At 34.2% G+C, this 20,869-nt stretch overlaps 1 protein-coding gene and 1 long non-coding RNA gene across 3 annotated transcripts in view; one reads left to right on the top strand and one right to left on the bottom strand.

Annotated features, from left to right (window-relative positions):
• SCFD1 (sec1 family domain containing 1) overlaps positions 1-18,971 on the top strand; it is a 117,117-nt gene extending 98,146 nt beyond the window's left edge. Inside the window, exons 20-25 of one of the 2 annotated variants that reach the window (XM_020876808.2) lie at positions 3,727-3,780; positions 7,279-7,331; positions 9,625-9,658; positions 10,141-10,206; positions 14,769-14,837; positions 18,752-18,971. In XM_020876808.2, the coding sequence (XP_020732467.1) occupies positions 3,727-3,780; positions 7,279-7,331; positions 9,625-9,658; positions 10,141-10,206; positions 14,769-14,837; positions 18,752-18,775 (300 nt within the window). In that variant the 3' untranslated portion in view covers positions 18,776-18,971. The remainder of the gene's footprint in view (positions 1-3,726; positions 3,781-7,278; positions 7,332-9,624; positions 9,659-10,140; positions 10,207-14,768; positions 14,838-18,751) is intronic. The other variant, XM_070478059.1, reaches the window with a different exon arrangement.
• LOC110126889 (uncharacterized) overlaps positions 11,475-20,869 on the bottom strand; it is a 144,575-nt gene continuing 135,180 nt past the window's right edge. Inside the window, exons 3-4 of the long non-coding RNA XR_002310575.2 lie at positions 19,375-19,555; positions 11,475-11,918 (exon numbers count right to left, since the gene is read on the bottom strand). This is a non-coding gene — a long non-coding RNA (uncharacterized lncRNA). The remainder of the gene's footprint in view (positions 11,919-19,374; positions 19,556-20,869) is intronic.

Below are 20,869 nucleotides of genomic sequence, written 5' to 3'. Positions count from 1 at the left end.
GATGCCATGATCTTAGGTTTTTGAATGTTGAGTTTCAAGCCAGCTTTTTCACTTTCTACTTTCGCCTTCATCAAGAGACTCTAGTTCCTCTTCACTCTCTGCCTTTAGAGTGGTATCATATGCATATCTGAGGTTGTTGATGTTTCTCCTGGCAGTCTTGAATCCAGCTTGTGATTCGTCCAGCCCGGCATTTCACCTGATGTCCTCTGCATGTAAGTGAAATAAGCAGGGGGCAATGTACAGGCTCGTTGAACTCCTTTCCCAGTTCTGAATAAATCCGTTGTTCCGTATCTGGTTCTCACCATTGCTTCTTGACCTGCAGACAGGTTTTGCAGAAGACAGATTATTGCCAAAATGATTTGATATTGGGGGCTTGTTTTAAAACAGCCTAGGAAGTGGGGAGTAGGTGAGAATACAAATAAAACAAGAATTTTTTTTATTAATAATAATTGTTGAAACTGAATGATGAAAGATTGGATGTGTTTTATTCATCCATGTAATCTTGTTTCTTTGTTCTGTTGCCATTAAATATGCTATGGCTTGGAAAAAATATACCACTTCATATATTTTATTCTTTCCTCATCTGTAAGATGGGGATGTTGGATTTACTGTGTAGATCCCTTCTGATTTAGAATTTTAAACTTTTCCAGTGACTGAAATCACAAAATACGACTATGATCATAAAAGCATTTAGGATTTTTAGAAATTAATTTCTCACTGTATTTTCTTCTCTAATGTTCATATATTTGAAATTTGAACATTGTAGAAATAGTGATCCTTAATTTAGGATATTCAGGTGTTTGGGACTCTGTCTCTCATATATATATATATATATATATATATATATATATATAGGGAAGCCTGGTATGCTGGAGTCCATGGGGTCACAAAGAGTCGGACACGCCTGAGCGACTGAACTAAACCTAGATAACGTTTTTCATTCTATTTCTGAAACAGTTCCCAAAAACAATGAAAAATATGCTTGTTGTTGTTCAGTCAGTCAGTCGTGTCCGACTCTTTGCAACCCCATGGACTGCAGCACTCCAGGCTTCCTTGTCCATTACCAACTCCTGGAATTTACCCAAACTCATGTTCATCGAGTCGGTGATGCCATCCAACTATCTCATCTCTGTCGCTTCCTTCTCCTCCTGCCCTCAATCTTTCCCAGCATCAGGGTCTTTTCCAGTAAGTTGGCTCTTTGCATCAGGTGCCCAGAGAATTGCAGCTTCAGCTTCAGCATCAATCCTTCCAGTGAATATTCAGGTTTGATTTCCTTCAGGATTGACTAGTTTAAAAACATGCTTGGGAATTTTTTAAATAACGGGCTTTCATATGAGTATATCTCATTTATACCTCTTTTATTGATGTACACAATTGTTTTGTGTCTTTAAGATGAGTGAACAGACCATCTGCTGAGTGAAGAAAATTATATGGTTTTGTTATGCTGTTTTCTGTTAGCTGCCACAGTTCAGTTATTTCAATTAGAATTTTAAGGATGGGCTGATGGGCTACAGTCCATGGGATTGCAAAAGAGTTGAACATGACTTAATGACTAAACAACAACAGTAATTACCTTGTATATAAATTATTATCAGTATAAGATTGATTCTTTAAGTCACTAACTCAAGTCTTCATTTAGGCTAGGTAGAGCATTAGTTGGTGACAGAGATCTCAGAAGTTGTTTCCTGAAGTACTCTTTCTCTTAGACCTTTAAAGACACTGTGTATTTCTTTTATCATTCTCTACACTGGAAGTTTTCCTTAATGTGTGACAGTCTGTGACTATTGTATAGTGTGGCAGTGGCTGATGACTTTTTCAGTGTTACCTGGTTGTAAAGGCCAAACAAAAACATAAAGAATAGTCTCTGGGCTCTTAAACGTTTGAACTATTCTGCTAGAGAGAAATTTTTCTAGTGCTTTTTAATGACCTGTTCACTGGTAGGCTTACCTTCAGATATAGCAGAGCTATTAAATACAAAGTAAAATTTAATTTTTACTTTTATGCTAAATGAAATATTCAATTTTCCAGTTATTTTTGCAAATACAATAAAACTAATATGACTCTTAAGGCTTTACCAATTATATAAAATCTTTAGTGAATTTTTCTCCATTGCACATACCTAATAACATAGTACAGTTCAGAGTTAAATGTAAATTAGAGAAATAGATATAAAATTAATTTTAGTAACATGTTACAATTTATAATGTCGCCTTGCTCCAGAATTCTTTTATTATTTCTTCCTGTTTTGTTACAGAGCACTTCATCTTTTGTTGATGTTACTAAGAATAAATATGTAACTATAGTTTTCTTAAAGCATTTTTAAGATTTAAATCTGTACCCAGTTATTCTTTAGAGAAGGGTATGATTTAGGCTTACATTCGTAAGTGAACAAACTCACGTTTGTTTGAAACAAAACTTAAAAGGTACAATTTTGAGCTACCTTTTTTCAAATTCTAAATAGAATTCAGGAAGTACATTCAGTCAGCTTGAACATTTGGTGCTTGTGTTTATATTAAGGAGTTCCTGGCCAACAAAAATATCAAGAGTATAATAATGAAATAACTTTAATTTTACTTGCCTAAGATTATATTAAAAGATTTTTACTTGCAAATCTAGAAAAAGAAAAAAGAAATGCATTTTTTCTGTCTGGGCAAAGCACCGTTTTCCTTAGGGATAGTCCATTTTAGTAATAGTAAAATGTTTTATGACCTAAAGAAAGTAAAACTTGTGAAATAGTAATGTGTTATCGACAATTATGTGAATAATGAGATTTAAGGTTGCCTCCATTTTATGAAATCTCCAAGATACAAGATGAGTCCTTCCAGAATATTCTCTACAGTTCACAAAGGAAATAGCAGTTCAAAGTGGGCAGAACACCATTCCAGTAGAAATGAACTTTGAATAGGCATAACAGTCACTTAGAAAATTTTTTGTACTTGATGTGTTATATTCAAAATAATGGTTCAAATGGTCAGATTGAAATATAACACATGTACTCCCATGGCGGATTCAAGTCAATGTATGGCAAAACCAATACAATATTGTAAAGTATAATAAAAATAAAATTAAAAAAAAGAAATATAACAGTACAATTTCTTATCCCAGTGCATGTAAGCATGTCAAGAGGCAATTTCTGTCAACACCAGTATTATACATTTCATGTTCAAAGTGGAATTTGTTCTGTAAGAAGACAGTGCAGTATGTCACTGAAAATTTGGAATCTATCTGAGGCAAAATTAAAAGTTGTGTATGCATCCATTTCTCCATTTTTATGAAAGAGCACAAGTATCTTTTTTGCTTGAAGATTATACATTAGAAATGAAAAGCTATTAGGTCATTTAATCTCATATATTAATATTTTTGTGAACTATGTACTATGTTTTTAAAGAAACTTAAATCTACAGAAAGGAAATGAAAAATGGAGGCAGGGTTCTTAAAAACTTACTAAAAAAGCAGATATCCAACAAAGTAAAAAGCCCAAATATGTATTTGTCCTAAACCTAGATACACCTACACATTTTTTAAGATTACATTTGGAACCTTGAGTAGTGCCAAAGGTATTTACATCTATGACACCATTCATAGAATATTTAATCTTAGAATATGTTTAATTGAAAGGTAGGCATACTGAACTATAGAATGATTAGGTTGTCTTGTTACTAAAGAAGAATTTGGTGTGTCATTTCTCCTGATATTTAACAAAATACTCAATGATTTCTTCCACAGAATCTACCTGTTACTCGTATTTTAGACAATCTCATGGAGATGAAGTCAAACCCTGTGAGTAGCATATAACATTATACTTGTGAATTCTTGAGCGTACCAAACTACCTATACCAAAGGTGATAAACTCAGTTTGTTGTGGGCTTCATCACAGCAGAGTGCCTGAGCTCAAACAGCATTTTTTAGCCATTATCGCAGATAAGGGGAATTGGTTTCTCAGCTACTGCATCCACTCTGGCCAGCTCTCATGCAAAGTAAATGTAGATCATATCCTATATATATCCTAAGGAGCAAGTTTCTATAAATAAAAGAGAACTAGTGAGCATCAGTTGGTATAATATGAAAAGTACCAGACCAGTTTAATTTTATGAAATTAAATTAGGATAGGAGTGCATAGTAAAAAATTTAAGAGCATGTGTTCAGATGGCACTAAATTCTTTTGGGCTAAAAAGTAAATTGAAATTGTTTGATGAAGAGATAAATGAGTAAATATTGTTAGCATTTACTTAAAGAATGGGTTTTTGAGCTGTTTATAATTCAAGAAAGGAATGTAAAAAATCATCACAATCTGTTTCATAAAGCAGCTCATCATGTTACTGTGGCAACTGGAAAGAGAGTGGTTGTCTGGAATAGATCAGAACCCTGGTTTGGGTTGATCTGGGTCGCTGTAGACTTGGCATCAAGACTTAGGACACCAGGCTGAGAAAAGAGTAAGAACAGAATCTTCAGATAATGTCATTATTTCATATTTGTTAAAACATGATTATAATAACATTAGAGAAAATAACAGAAACAAATTTTAAAATCTGTCCATGTGAAAACAAAGACACAGTGTTATAGAAAAAAAGCTCAGTAAAGGGCAGTTGCAATTATGAAAGGAAAGAGAAAATTGTCTATAATGATAAGCTAAAAAGGAGTGGATTTTTCTAGAATCAATACAGAGAACATAGTAGACAATGTAATAATAGTAGACTTTATTATTACTGCATTCTAGAGTATATGAAGGATATGAATAAATGAAGACTACAGAATATATGAAGGAATGCTTCTTGAAAAGCCTTAGCGAAGTATGCATTTATGATTAATGCATTTGTGATTGTCTTTAGAGAATAGTACTTCATAATAGGCAGTAGGTTTCTGGAAGATGTTATCCCAAACAATTATAAAGATTAAAAATATAAATAAATGCAAAACTTTAGATGCCAGATCCACATTTCTGCCATATGGATGGTTAAATTATGGGTATTATTCAGATGTGTCTCCAAGTTCTATAAATTCATTTATTAGTTCTAGTGACTTTGACTTTATAACTGAAGGCCCATTACCACAGGCAGATACTTTTTGATTAATTAGAAAAAGTAAAAAATTTTCTACTTTATTTTTTTTTTTTTTTTTTTTTTTTTTTTTTTAAATTTTTATTAGTTGGAGGCTAATTACTTTACATCATTACAGTAGTTTTTGTTATACATTGATATGAATTAGCCATGGATTTACATGTATTCCCCATCCCAGTCCCCCCTCCCACCTCCCTCTCCACCCGATCCCTCTGGGTCTTCCCAGTGCACCAGGCCCGAGCACTTGTCTCATGTACCCAACCTGAGCTGGTTATCCGTTTCACCCTAGATAATACACATGTTTCAATGCTGTTCTCCTGAAACATCCCACCCTTGCCTTCTCCCAGAGTCCACAAGTCTGTTCCATACATCTGAGTCTCTTTTTCTGTTTTGCATATAGGGTTATCATTACCATCTTTCTAAAGTCCATATATATGTGTTAGTATACTGTAATGGTCTTTATCTTTCTGGCTTACTTCGCTCTGTATAATGGGCTCCAGTTTCATCCATCTCATTAGAACTGATTCAAATGAATTCTTTTTAATGGCTGAAAAAATTTTCTACTTTAAAAGCATTTTTTCACCCATCTGTTAGGTGAGACAGATGCCTGCACTATCTCTTATCCCTGTCTTGTTCCCATACTGAAAAATTGATTTGGAGGCATTGAAGACATTAACAATGTGTACGAAGTTAGACCTGATGAATAATCTTGAATATATTGTATCTCAAAAGCTTTAAAAATGCTGTAACCTAATTCTAGGTGCATTCACTTATATTTACTAAGTGATCTTTGGTTTGTCTTGATTGAGTAAAATGAAAGGGGTTAGGCAAGATACCAGATAGGTTTCATCTACCCTTGTACATCTGGGTAGTAGTGGTTTCCTGGAGTGTTGAAGGATTATGGCACCGCATTTGGTTTTGGGCCTTCCTGGTGGCTTAGATGGTAAAGCGTCTGCCTGCAATGTGGGAGACCTGGGTTTGATCCCTGGGTCGGGAAGATCCTCTGGAGAAGGAAATGGCAACCCACTCCAGTACTCTTGCCTGGAAAATTCTATGGACAGAGGAGCCTGGTAGGCTACAGTCCATGGGGTCGCAAAGAGTTGGACACAACTGAGTGACTTCATTTTCACTTTTGGTTCAGGGAGAGTTGTGTGATTGATTAGCACTGGCCATCACTTGAGTGCAGGACTAGATAGTGATAACAGTACATAGTTGGTCATTGATCACCTTTGGGTAGGTTCATCCGGAAAAGAATCAGAAAACATTGCAGAAAAGAATGAGTTCCTTTGGGTGTTTGTGCTTTGGAGGGAGAAGGAGATAGAGATTAGGAAGTAATGACATTATATGCAGTAAAGCAGTACTTTCTAAATCTTTAATATCAAGATATTGTCTTTAATATCAAGAAGCTAGTTGATTATGTAGTATAGAGGCCAGCAACCCCTTATCCACAACCTCTGAAATCCAAAAAGATTTTGTATAACTCATTTGGTGGCAAAACCTAACCTTAACTCATATTGAGGTTTTTATAGTTTATCGTACTTTATGTTAATATTCATTTGTTTAGCTGCAGAAACATTACCATGTTAGATGGGGTGCTGCCCACTGGGAATACTACATTATATACAGTTGTTATGCGTGATATTATCTATCTACAGTTTTTTAAATTCAAAATTCCAAAATATATGTTTAACTCCAGAGGTTTCAATTATAAAAGATTTGAACCTGTATTAGGTACTCTGCACAGTCAATAAAATCATGGACATATAATAATGTAATAAAATTCTAAAAGCAAAAATACTTAAGTGCATTAGCTTATAAAACAGGTATATTTATTTTTCTCAATTATTAAGTATAGTTCCCTGTGCTATACAAGTTTTTTATTAATTTATATATATTAGTGTGTATATGTTAATCCTAAACTACTAATTTATCTATTACCCCCACCTCCCCTTGGTAATAACCATAGTTTGTTTTCTATGTAATAACAGGTATACATTTGAGAAGCAGCATGCATAGTGGTTAAGTGCTGGGGCATTGAAACTAGACTGCCTGGGTTCAGATCTGGAGTTTCCACATTTTCATAAGACTTTAGGAAAGTTAGATAAACCCTCTGTATCCCAGTTTGCCCATCTGAAAAACATGGATAATAACAACTACCTCAAAGATGATATTCTAAGAGAAATTCCATAGTCATGGTAAAGTTCTCTATTTTTTTAAATAGGAAACTGATGACTATAGGTATTTTGATCCCAAAATGCTACGGGGCAATGACAGGTAAGCAGCTCTTGTGTAATTTGTTGTATGTTTCCTCATTCCCACCAAGAATTGGAAATAACTTTTATTGATTTTTTTTGTTATAAATCAGTAATTGCTTATTATTAAAAATTCAAACTGTATAGAAAACTAGTAAGTAAATAATATGTAGAATCTCTTTATCCAGAAGTAATCACTGGTAATTATACTTAACATGTTGATGCTTTTCCTTCCAAGTATATATACAGAAAAAAAGTACTTTAGATGCCTGTTTTTAATGAAATGATGAGGGTATTACAATCTTATGTGTAGAAAAGGAGATTTTGGATAATTTGTGTGCTTTTGAATGAATAATTATTTTGGACCAAATGAAAAAGATGAGAGCTTTATGTTGGATACCAGTTGTTGGTTTTTTATTTAACTCAACCATACAGTCTATGCCCCTGGGGACCATTGCTGTGAATCCTTCTTTTTGGCAGTGAAACATTCTGCAAATAATTTCTGTATTTTGTGACAAACGTGGTGTGGTAAGATATTAACTTAATTCTAGTGGTTTGATAATAGTGTATAAAATACAGAAAGAAGGATAAAATTAGCAGAGAAAAAAACCTTCATGGAGGGATGGTCTTTAGCACCAAAACTTGGGTGAAGCTTCTGTATTGTCTATACCTTATATTTGGGATCTTTCAAAATTTGATTTATCCCAAGCTTTCAAATCTTTGTAGATAGTCAGATCAGATAATATAGTCACTAAAAAATTGATTATTAGATTACTTTGGAAACATAAAAGTTTATTCTCTTTTCTGAACTTAACCAGAAATAATACTGGCATTGCGAAAGAAGCTGCTGATAGCAGCTGCAGCTGGTAGGAAAGAATTTGACAAAAGAATAAATTAGAGAAGGAAGAGGATGAGGAGTGACACTGAGGGGTATGGGGCTTCTTTGGTGGGTGATTAAAGTGTTCTAAAATCAGACAGTGGTAATGGTTGTACAACTCTATAAATATACTAACCACCACTTATTGTACACTTTTAAATGGTGGGTTCACAACACGTTTGATGTTCTCAAGCTTACATTTTTTTCATTCCTTATATTCCTATCAGTAGATACATTTTGCTTCTTAGAAACTTATGAGAAATTCTTTCAGTCTTTGCTATATATAGTTTATTCATGATAATGAGAAGGAATATTAGGAATGTTGGTAAGACACAGAAACACAGAGTTTCATTTTTAATAGACTCAGCTTTCTCCTGAACTCTCATCACAATCAGATCTTGGTTTTTAATAACTGGTAGTGCAGTGCTCTCGTAAGTCTCACCTCTCCTCATGTCTGCTCTTAGACGAACTTAAAGCACTCTAGAAGGAAGTGAAAACATATGAGGCGTTAGGCAGCTCCTGGCCCCTTTTCTGGAATTTTCACCCAGGTCACAGAAATGGGGGAAAGATGGAACTGTGGAATCAGTCGCTGAATCATTGAGCAGTTATAATAGCTCTTTCCCCTTGGTTGAGATTTTCAAAAATGGCTTGTGAGGAAAACCTAAGTTATCTTTGTTTGTGTAGCCTATTTTAGCACTCAAAACAAATATATATTTGACCCACAAAAGCTTTGCAAATATCTTTATTAAAAGATCTCTTAGATACCAAGTATTTTTGAAATAAATATTAATATACAAAGAAGTTACAGAAAAATACAGATCCCTTCTTTCATCCCCCCTTTCCTTCCTAAATTGTTATCCTTGACATACATGTGTCTGCATAGTTTTTTCACAAATGTAGATACCCACAAACTAAAATCTTCCCAGTATGATAAAACTTGCACATAATTTACCACTAAAGTGGGCTTCCCTGGTAGCTCAGTTGGTAAAGAATCTGCCTGCAATGCAGGAGACCCCAGTTCAATTCCTGAGTCTGAAAGATCTGCTGAGAAGGGATAGGCTACCCACTCCAGTATAGTCCATGGGGTCGCAAAGAGTCAGACATAACTGAGTGACTTTCACGCACCACTAGAGCATATATTTTATCAATTTACCTTATACCCAGATTTCCACTCCTCGTGGGAACTACTAATGCTCCATTTTCCTATTCCCTCCCAGTCTTCTAGAATTTTAAAGTCAACAGGTTGCCTCATTCTCTTTTAGACACTGAGATATGTACCTCATCTAGCTTGTTCTCTGAATCCCACTTAAGAAGAATTGTAAATACACAGATAAAAATGCATGTGTGTGTATATATATGTATTTCCCATGCCTTTTTATCCTTAAGAAAAGCTTTGGGTGAAATTTTCAGTATGGGATTTTTTTGTTTTTTCTTACAGCTCAGTTCCAAGGAACAAAAATCCATTCCAAGAGGTAAGTTCATATAAAAATTCTCTGTCCCTAAAATGGAAGGATGAAAAGGTGAATCAGCAGTCTTGAAGGATATCTTTGTCCTGTGGCTTTACGATGATTACTGTATGGCAGTCTTGATAAATCCAGTCCTGTGTACTGAAGATTCATTATAAATAACACTAAATTCAAAGATGACTTTTAGAAAAAGCCCTTTGGATTTATTTGGTATTGTTTAATTGAAAGATGAGGTTTATTTTCCTCATAATTGTTTCTGAAAAATCTCTACTTCATTTTAATACCCAGTAGACATTAGAAATTTTTAGACTTTTAAAAAAAATAAATTTCTCTATCATTGAAGGAGCATCAGGCACTTAGGTTAAAAAAAAATACTAACTAGCAAAAGTTGTGGAATAGGCTCCAGACTAAAAGCCATGTTGCTTGAGAGTTAAAATATGGTTCTGTTTCTCTTAAACTTATCTATTTTCTTCTATTTGTATTTTTAGGCAATTGTTTTTGTGGTGGGAGGAGGCAACTACATTGAATATCAAAATCTGGTTGACTACATAAAGGTACATTTGATGTTCATATTCTTTTATCATTCAAGGTTTCACAGTTCCATGTCTTTAACATATTAGCAGTCTCTGATGGCTTTCCTGATTCTTAAATAACCCCTTTCCTAGAGGTAGTTTAAAAATCTGGCAGATAAGAAAACAATGAATATATGAGCATTTTTCCATGTCACATTCATTTTTGGCCTAAAATTTTACTTGATCTGGAAAATAATGTATCTTCTTGATGTAATGTACTATGCAGCTATCTATCTTAATTTGACTTTAAATGTTTAGACACCCCCAAATAAGCTCCTATCCCAAAAAAGTCTCCCTTGGTGAAATGATTTACTGAACTCCATTGCTTTTTCAGCAAATAGGCACTTTAGAGGTAGCACTTTAGAAGTGGTGTGCTGTTCAAAGCTAACAGCAGCAGGGAGTGACAGACAACTAAGCAAAAGAACATGAAGGGAAAGGTGTAACTGGAAGAGCAAAAATGCCATTTAAAATGTAGAGGCATCTGACCTAGTGATTGTTACAGTGACATTTTATAACCTTCATTTATTCACTTAATGATTATTCCTTGTCCTGTGTTACATAAGACATCAATAAATATTGAGGTTTTTGTACAGCAGGAGAATAAAATAAACAGGTGGATGTCACAGAACTTCAAAATCATCAGGTACCTCCAGGGATCCTACCTCAGTCACATAGAACATGCTTCAGAATGTGGACCACCACTCAGATCTGCGTACAAAACCTTGGTTTCAGAGGAGTATCTATCTTATACAAAGAGATGTCTTTTATACCCTTATCTGTTCATATAGCCAGAATCAGGCTCCATGACCAGGCTCAAAGGCAAAAAGCAAGGGAATATAACGGAAACCAGGTGTAAAACCCATGAATCTGTAAAATTTCTATAAACAGTGCTGACAAGCTGGTAGTGCAAGTTGTCCCCTGGTCTATCTATCTGTGACCCTTGGGCAGAATATATTAATCTGTTTCATTTAGATTTGGCCATGGGTCAACAACATGATTGGTTCCAGGTATGTATCTAAGAGTAAACACAGGGTTGCAACAGACCAGCTGAAATTAATCCTGTACTTAAATCCCATCCTTGGGTAACTTTTCTTATTTACATTTGTCAGCATTCCTTCTGCTTTTTTTTTTTTTTTAACATATTACAGACCAGAAAAACAGGGATAAAACCAAAATACTAATCATTTGTGTAGTGTAGTGACTGAAATTCAGGTGTAACTTTAAAAGAAACTTGGCAGTTTACCAAACTGTTCAGTGTAAACTTGTTTTTAATCATGCATAAACCTCATAACGTGTAACAATTAATTGTGAATTTAGTTCTTTCTCCAATCAGTCACCTGGATCGGAAGAACTTCAGGGTTATCAGTGGTAGATATGTAAGCCCACCAAGTTATCCAGTTATCCTTTACTTGGTTTCAGTTTACAAAAAATTTTTTTTTTAACTTGTTATTGCCTTCCATTCACCAAAACATGGTGTACAGATAGTAGGGCACATGATACTGTGACCGATCAGCCATGTTAACAGGTGTTTTATGTCTCTATCTCAGGTATTATTCTTAACAGATGATCATGTGGGTTCATATTTACACAGTGGTCTTTGGCTCTTGTGTTGAACAGATTCTTCTATACACATTTGAGCAGCAACAATATCCTAATTTTGCCTCCCAGAAGGGGTCCTCTGGAATATATAAAACCTGTAAAATGAGAATATGTAAAACAAAAAAAAAGTATTAGAATTATTCTGGGTGTTTATCCCCTAGATGTTGCTAACATCAAGATATAGCACATGAGTAAGTCCAGATTAAATCTTTCATAAACCTCCCAGAAGCCATTTTGGACCTTCAGCTTCAAATAAAGGAGGCTGTTTCTGCAGGTGTTGTGGGCATCTGTAAATATAGCTAAGAGTATTATTCCTTTGCTTCCAACCTCTTGCAGGGTACCATGATAATGTTAGCCTTTTTTTATTAGTAATATTTACCTATTGGCTCCATTTCTGAGGATCAGAACTTCTCCATCTTTCCGTGTGTCAGTAATTCTTACCCAAATTTGGCCCTGGGTTTAGAAGACCATCAGATTCAGCGTGACTCCAGTCCATAGTGGCAGCAGTATGACTGCTGTACTTCCCTTTCTTCATTCCCAGACACAGGAAGTAGTGAGTTTATAGGACTGTTATCCACTAGTTAGTACAGGTGTGGATGCAGGAACCATTAATCCCAGCTTACACACAGGTGAAAAGAAGAAACAGTCCAAACAGATTCAGAGGAATTGTCTTCATTTCATTTTTGGATTGTTCATTGTAATTGTATAGAAATCTGATTCGTTTTTGTATATTGATCTTATGTCCTGCAACCCTATTGAACCCATTTATTATTTCTGATAGCTTTTTTAATGGATTTTTAAGATTTTCTATAAACAATATCATGTTATCTGTGAATAAGCTTCTTCCTTATCCTTTCAGGATGTTTTATTCCTTTTTCTTGCTTAACCACCCTGGCTAGAACTTCTAATAACAATAGAAGAGTCCACAACAGACCTGTTTATCTTCTTCCTGATTTTAGGGGGCAAAGCATCCTATCTTTCACTGTTCAGTTTGAGGTTACCAATGGGTTTTTAATAGAGCCATTAATGTTTAGTAGCTACAAAGCCATACAGTCTAATTATCATGAGGATTCTGTTTTTTAATCCCATTTGGTCTTATTACTGTTTCCTTTGTTCTGCATAATGTTCATCTATCATTTCAGCCCCATTTAGGGGAAACTGAGCTAGTAGGTCTGTGACAGCCTACCTCATGACATTAGAAACCCATGTAATGCAACCTTGTAGTATGAAACAAAACTTATGCCAATGGCTCTGAGAGACTTGTAATTGAGAATTACCTAATATGGCACTTGATTTATACCAATTCACAAAATGAGCAAGTGCCATTTTTGTTGGGAAGGCAAAGAAAATACTATAAGAATTCTAGCTGATTTATCTGGTAATGATGTTAGTCTGACTTATAATGTAACTGCTATTTGGTATAACATTAATGTATTTGATAAAATTAATTGGACTGATTTTAACAAGATGTTTGATAATACTGATATCAGTGACCAATTGTTCTTTTGTTGGAAGGTGATTGGCTAGGGAATAAGCTAGATTTAGTTAATTGTTGCATTGAATCAAGTTATTGGTACATTCATAAAGTTCAGTTTTTAATGGAAAGAAGAAATATCAAATCTGTACATAGTTTTAAGAATGTTTTACACTGAAATATTACTAAACTGCAGTGTTAAAAATTATAACTATACCTCATTAGATGACACAGATGATTAGAGTTTTGTGTTTATCTTTGTTTTTATATTCTGTAAAGGATGAAAAATGGTGACAAATAATTACAATTAAGAAAGCTTGATCAAGGATGGAGAGGGAATGTACTTATATAAGCACAAGATTAATCTCAGTTAATGATACCCTCGTGCTGATGTTTGGCCAACCCTGAATGAAATGTTTTAACTAGTGATTAAAATAGGCATGTGCTAGAGTCCAAGATAGACCAGGGGGGCAACTTGTACTAGTTTGTCAGTGTTCTTTAATGGAAAACGTAGATTGATGATTTCACTTGGTTGCGATCATGTTTTCTTGTTTCTGCTATTGAGCCTGGTCATGCAGCCTGCCTGTAGCTGTGTGACCAGAGGAATAAAAGGTCCCTCCTTGGAGAAGACTGGGGCTCCCCTGACACCAGGGTATTCTGGTGGTTCACAACTAAAAACGAAATGTGTCTTACATTACTGAGCTGAGGTTCTGGGAACTGGAAGTTTTGGACCCCTCTAATGTTTCCCTGTGTATTCCTACCTCATGTGAGCATAGCCTCAAGAATCCCAATTACATGGCCCTATTTAATGGCTACACATACCATCTCATTTTGAAGAAAAGGTGAGGTGTGACTTTTGTTTTACTTGTTCTCAGAGAATGTCAGCCAGCAATGTTTACTCAGCTCATACATCACAAACAGATGTCCTTCTCTTGTGTTGCAAAGCCGTAATTCTTTTGGTTCCTTGATTAACCACATTTGGTTTGTACATTACAAAAGAAAACTTACAGATTTACCTTCCAGTTCACAATACATATAAGAATTTCAGCATTAAGAACTTACCAAATCCTCCAGTCAAAAAGTTTTGACTGCTTGTAACTGGGTGCCAACATTCTGTCAAGATTAAGGATGAAATTCATAGTTACAGTCCTACAAGAATGTTGGCTGAAGATTTTATAATTATTGCTCCCATGAAATGGGTCACTCATCACATTCCTTCTATTTTCAGTGTAAATGGCACTAGAAACATGCCTAACACGTATTTTGAATGGAAAAAATGTGCCCATTTCACTACTTTATTCCATGTAATTTTAGGATAGATAGGTGTACACTAAAATCCAGTACTCACCCTAAAGGAAAATAAAACCTTTAAAAATAACAAAAAGTCTTGTTATGTTTAACCCCTCTTCTTGGGAATATTGAAAATATTACTTGCTATTTGTATCTGAGTTCTGTGTTTGATTTTTTATAGGGGAAACAAGGCAAACATATTTTATATGGCTGCAGTGAACTTTTTAATGCTACACAGTTCATAAAACAGGTAAAGTGTACTTTTTAGTTTGTTTCTTTAACATACCTTAAGTTGCTGTTGATATTTTTCAAAAGAGAGCAAGATAATCCTATTCATCTGAACCAGCTGAAACTAAAAGCCACAGAACTAGAAGAATGTAAGGTTTTGCTATGGACAACTATAAGGGAAACTCTTGTATATAATGTTATTTCCATTATCCCAAATCTATGAAAAGGTAAATTTAATTCTGAAAACTTTTAAATGGAGTAGGGTACTCGCTTAGGCAAAATTCAGTCCAGCATTTCCTTGACATACTGTCCATATTTCTGACTTTGCCAAGCGTATCACAAATTGGACTGAGAAATTAAGTTTCTTGAGGGATTGATACAACAGAATGTCATTCACCTTGAAAGTCAGTGATGGTAATAGCTGAGGCGTAGAAGGTCTTTATATTATTTTACTATTATTCCCACTAATGTTCTCAGTACTTACATTAACTTCAGCTTTTTAAAGCTTAAACTGCCTCAGAGGCTTAGTAGGCCGACCAGTAATATGTACTCACCTTTGCCTTGGCTATCATAAAAATCATAACTGTACCCTCTGCTCATTTTTAGCATCTCTTCCTAGCACCTTTTCCAGCACAACTTTCTTACCCACTATAATATGGTTCTTTTATTCTTAACCTTAATGTTGTAGCCCACTGGTATTATGAGAATTTCAGATATACAGAAAAACTGGAGAGAACTTACAGTGAATACATTTACATTCCCCACTAACGTTTTATTGCACTTGCTTTATAAGCACCTGTGCATCTTTCCATTCTGTTCATTGCTCCAGCTTAATTTCAGAGTAAATTACAGATATCAGTACACTTCCCCCTTAATACATAAGTGCCAATGTCATTCACTAGATATTATTTGTTTAGTTGTTGTTGTATTACTCTCTGGAAGTAAAATTTATAGCTGTGAAATACACATATCTTAAGTGTACATGCCTGCCTTTGTCAGATGTATTGTTCACCTGAGTAACCCAAACCTATATCAAGGTACAGAAGTTTACACAGTTCCTTTATGGCATTTGTCAGTCAGTGCTTGCTCCCAAAACACTGTCTTGATGTTTTCCCACCATAGATTAGTCTTACGTATTCTATAACATCACAAATGGAACTTTTCTTGGTTAGGTTAACTAGAAGATTCTGAATTTTGTTAATTCTTTCAATGAACTTGATGGTGTTAATGCTAATTTTCTCTATTAGTTTTCTGTTCGTTGGTTTCTACTTTTTATTTGATTACTTTGGGTTTATCTTATTCTTCTTTTACTGTCTGATATTGGATAATTATTCAATCATTAACTTTAGTTTTTCGTTTCTAAAATGAGCTTTGAAAGCCATAAAGCTTAAACTCTTCCCAAACACTGCTTTAGACACATTTCACAAATGTTGATATATTTGTATTATCATTTGAAATATTTTTAACTTACCTGGTGGTTTATTCTTTAGCTACTGTAGAGAGATCTATTGTTGTTTGAATTATTTGTGGTTTTTCTAGATAACTTATTGATTTCTAATTTAATTCCTTGGTTGTCATAGAACATTTTACATGTAAGTTCATTGTTTGAAAATTTAAATTCCTTTTCTAAACCAACATATAGTATTTCTTGCTAAACCAACATATAGTATTTCTTGCTAAACACTCCATATGAAGAACTTGAAGGAAGAGCTGTAAATATTAATTTGGTCAAAGTAGTTGATAGCATTAATTAGATCCTCTATATCTATTGATTTTTTTTCTGTCTAGTTCTATCAGGTATCAAAAATCTCCATCTGTGATTGTGGAATTGTCTCTTCCTTTAGTTCTGTCAATGTTTGGTTTTAAGTTCTGTTATTAGGTACATACAGAGTTTTGATGGTTGTATATTCTGAGGAGTGGGCTGTTTTATCATTATGCCCATATTCTTCTACATGTCTAGTAATGCTCTTTGTCTTGAAATCTACTTTATCTGATACTAATAAAGGCACCCTAGCCTTCCTATACTACTGTTTGCATCTTATAACTTTTCCATCTGTTTACTTTCAACTTGTCTGTGAATTTAAAGCCTCTATCTTATATATCAAGCATGTTATACTTAAAGCCTATATCTTATATGTGTGTGTATATATATATCAAGATCTATATATCTTAGAATATTGTTGGATCTTGTCAGTTTTTTCTGTAAAACCCACAGTATTTTTTTTTTTTTCAAAAGCCATTCTGACACTCTTTTAATTAGAGTGTGTTGGTCTGTAACATCTAATGTAATTATTACTGTGATTGGATTTAGGCCTACCATTTTACTGTTTTCTCTGTTTCTCCTTTCTTTGTAAGACTTGAACACTTTCTAGAATTCCACTTTAATTCATCTCTGCATTATTAACTTAGGGTTGCTCTAGAAATCACATTATATATTCCTTTAACTGTTAATAGACCAGTTATTATGCCACTTGTATTAAATGTGGAAGCCTTGCAACCACATAGATCAACATTTATGCTGCAGTTGTCATATTTTACATACATCATTAATTTTACAAAACAGTGGACAGTGTTTGTGCTTTAAACAGTCATGTGTAGAATAAAGACATAAATCTTTTGCATTTATATGGATATGAATTCCAGTGCTCTTTATCCTCACTTACAGATTTTGATTTCTGTTGACTGAAAAACTTTCTAGTAGTCACTGTAGCTCAGGTATGCTGTCAATGAGTTCTCTTAATTTCATATATACACACACACACACACACACACATATATATATACACACACACAAAATAATTGATTTTCAATAATTTAGTGTATCTGTTACAGTTTCCACTTTTATGCTGAGATTTCCTTTTTTCTTTCATTGTGAGCCTATTTTTCACTATTTCTTTGAGGATATTGTCTTAGCTGCTTTTAAAACCTGGCTATTAATTACCATCTATGCATCAACTCACTATTGGTCTCCATTGTCTTCCCTGCTAGAGACTGGGTCCCTGGTTTCCTGTTTTTTCATATTTACTAATTTTATTCTATATCCTTTACATTGTTATATTTTAGAAACTGAATTGTTTCTCTAGACTCAAGGTTCTGTCTCTTTGGCAACAGCTCAAATCTCAAGTCTCTCTCATTCATAAGTGGTTCAGGGTTTTACCATAGATATAGGAAAAGTCTATATACAGACTTAGGGGCTCCCTCACTTTCCAGTAGCTTTAGTTGCCCCCAAACCCTTTCCTCTCTGGTTTTTCAAGCCAGAAAGACTTATGTTTTTCTATCCATTTTAGCAGCTAGTATAGTACCAACTGTGGCCTGCCTTCAGGCTTAGAGCCACAGAACCAGAGAACTCAGCCTGTATTATTCCTTCCTTCCAAATGTTGATTCTATTCCAGAACTCACCTTCTTTCCATCGTTCCCCATTGCCTATAGGAAGTTGGTTTTGTTTAAAATGTGTAATTTCTCTGAGAGACTTGGTCCAATAGGAGTTTACCCCAGCCTTCCAGAATTGAAATCCTTTTCCCTTCCTTTTAATGATCTTTAGAAATATATTTAGTACACTTCTAGTTTCTTTTACAAACATATTGAAATATATAGAAAAGTGAATTGTCATCAGTGAAGTCACACATGATGTTTTCTTTATATTTTCATACTGAGTTATTTTTTAATTGTTTTTGTTTTCTATTACTTGAATTTGCTCCTATATAATGTTTACATATCTTTTCACCATAACAGTTTTTAAATATCTATAAATCTGAAACATTTGAGTTAGTGAATATTGAGTAAAAATGTATTATTCTAAAATACAATACAATGCATGAAATAGCCTAAATTTTACCATGATAAAAGTGTGCATTTAAGGTGATTACAAATATGATTAATACCGAAGTTTCTTTTGTGATTAAAAAAGTAATATTTATGATTTATCTTCTGTTTTAGCTGTCACAACTTGGACAAAAATAGCACAGAAGAACCGTAACATGAGAATCTATTTAGAACTTGAATAAATGTAAAAAGTCAAAAGAGCCAGATATTTCCTTCTCCATATCAATGTCCTAACGGTGAAACTTAGAGGTATTTGTTAATTTTTAAGTAAATTCTATACTTAATATAATGTATACTGATTAAAAAAATAAAGCATTTCAGAAATAAATTTTAACACTGTAGAACATCTGTTATGTTTTACAAATGAGAATGAAAGTACTTTGGAAGGAAGGAAAGCTCTGAATATAATGTTAAAATATAATAACCAATGTATTAGGATTGAAACTAGTGAAAGTTTAAGAATATATGTCTTATTTGATCGGTTCATGAATCTCCTACTTGTATTCATTTTAATTGTAAAATTACCTTTCCATAGTTTGTTTCCTGTGTTGCCTCTAGATTTAAAGCCACTTTAATGTCCCTTCTCCCTCTGGCACACCTGTGTACATTTTATCATTTATATCTCCTTTATATAATGGCAAAGTCAAACATTAACATCTGGAGCAGATGAATACAAAACATTTATCCTGTACACTTCTAAATATTATGTAAAAGTAAGTGTTAAATATGGTACTCACCTTCCTGTGTGAAATGCAGCACTAAAAATGAACACTGATCAGTCATGTATCTCAGGACAGCCATAAGATAAAAAGCAAACCAGTCTCTCCAGAGGAGACAGTTGTTCTATTATAAAGGCCAGAGAGCTTTTCCTCTTAATGAGCCTCACCAAGAGGAATCTTCAGTGTTACAGACAGCATCCTGATAATGGATAAAATAAGATTTAGGGAACTGTTTCTTTCTGCACCCCCACCCACCATGAGCCAGTCCATCACACCAAAGCAAAGGTCCAGAAAAATAACTGTAGGTGATGTAGATGATTGACATATTCCTGGGGTATAAATTTAAAGTATGTTTGAGCTGGTATAATAAATTACCATAGGCTGGGTAGCTTATACAACAAACAGGTATTTCTCACAATTCTGAATGCTGGGAATTCTAAGATCAAGTTACCAACAGATCTAGTGTCTGGTAAGAACTTTCTTCCTGATTTGCAGAGAGCCATGTATCCTCATATGGGGAGCAGAGAGCAAACTCTGGTCCCTTCATCCCCCTTTAAAGGCAGTAATCTCATCATGGGGCTCAACCCCATGACATCATCCAAACCCAGTTACCTCCCAAAAACTGTACCTCCAAATGCCATAACATTGGGGAAAAGACATTTTCTTCAATAAACTGTGCTGGGAAAATTGAACAGCTATATGTAAAAGAATCAAATTAGAACATTCTTCAACACCATACACAAAAATAAACTCAAAATGGATTCAAGACCTAAATGTAAAACCTGATACTATTAAAACTCTTAGAGGAAAACATAGGCAGAACACTTTTTGACATAAATCACACAATACCTTTTTCAGTTCTTCTCCCAGAGCAATGGAAATAAAAATGAAGTTAAACAAATGGGACCTAGTTAAACTCAAAAGCCTTTATGTGCAGCAAAGCAAATGATTTTTAAAAAGAAAAGATAACCCACAGAATGGGAGAAAATATTTACAAATGATGTGACTGACAAGGGATTAATTTCCAAATTTTATAAACAGCTCTTGCAGCTCAACATCAAAGCCCAATCAAAAAGTGGACAGAAGACCTAAATAGATTATTTCTTCAAAGAAAACATGCACATGAAAAGATACTCAACATCATTATTGTTAGAGAAATGCAAATCAAAACTACAATGAGATATCACCTCACACCAGTTAGAATGGCCATCATCAAAAAGTCTACAAATAATAAATGTTGGAGACAGTGTGGAGAAAACGGAACTCATACAGTGAAGTAAGAGAAAAATACAGTACAATATCGCCTTATGTATATGGAATCTAGAAAAATGGTACAGAAGAACTTATTTGCAAAGGAGAAACAGGGTCACAGATACAGACCACTACGTATAAAATAGATAACTAATGAGAGTCGACTGGATAGCACAGTCAACTCAGTGCCCTGTGGTGACCTAAACGGGAAAGAAATCGAAAAGGAAGTGGACATGCGTGTACATGGGAACTGATTGACTTT

Source organism: Odocoileus virginianus, chromosome 16 (genome assembly GCF_023699985.2).
Source record: "Odocoileus virginianus isolate 20LAN1187 ecotype Illinois chromosome 16, Ovbor_1.2, whole genome shotgun sequence".
NCBI classification, from domain to species: domain Eukaryota; kingdom Metazoa; phylum Chordata; class Mammalia; order Artiodactyla; family Cervidae; genus Odocoileus; species Odocoileus virginianus.
Note: the sequence above shows the minus strand (reverse complement) of the source record. Positions and strands in the feature narration are given on the sequence as shown.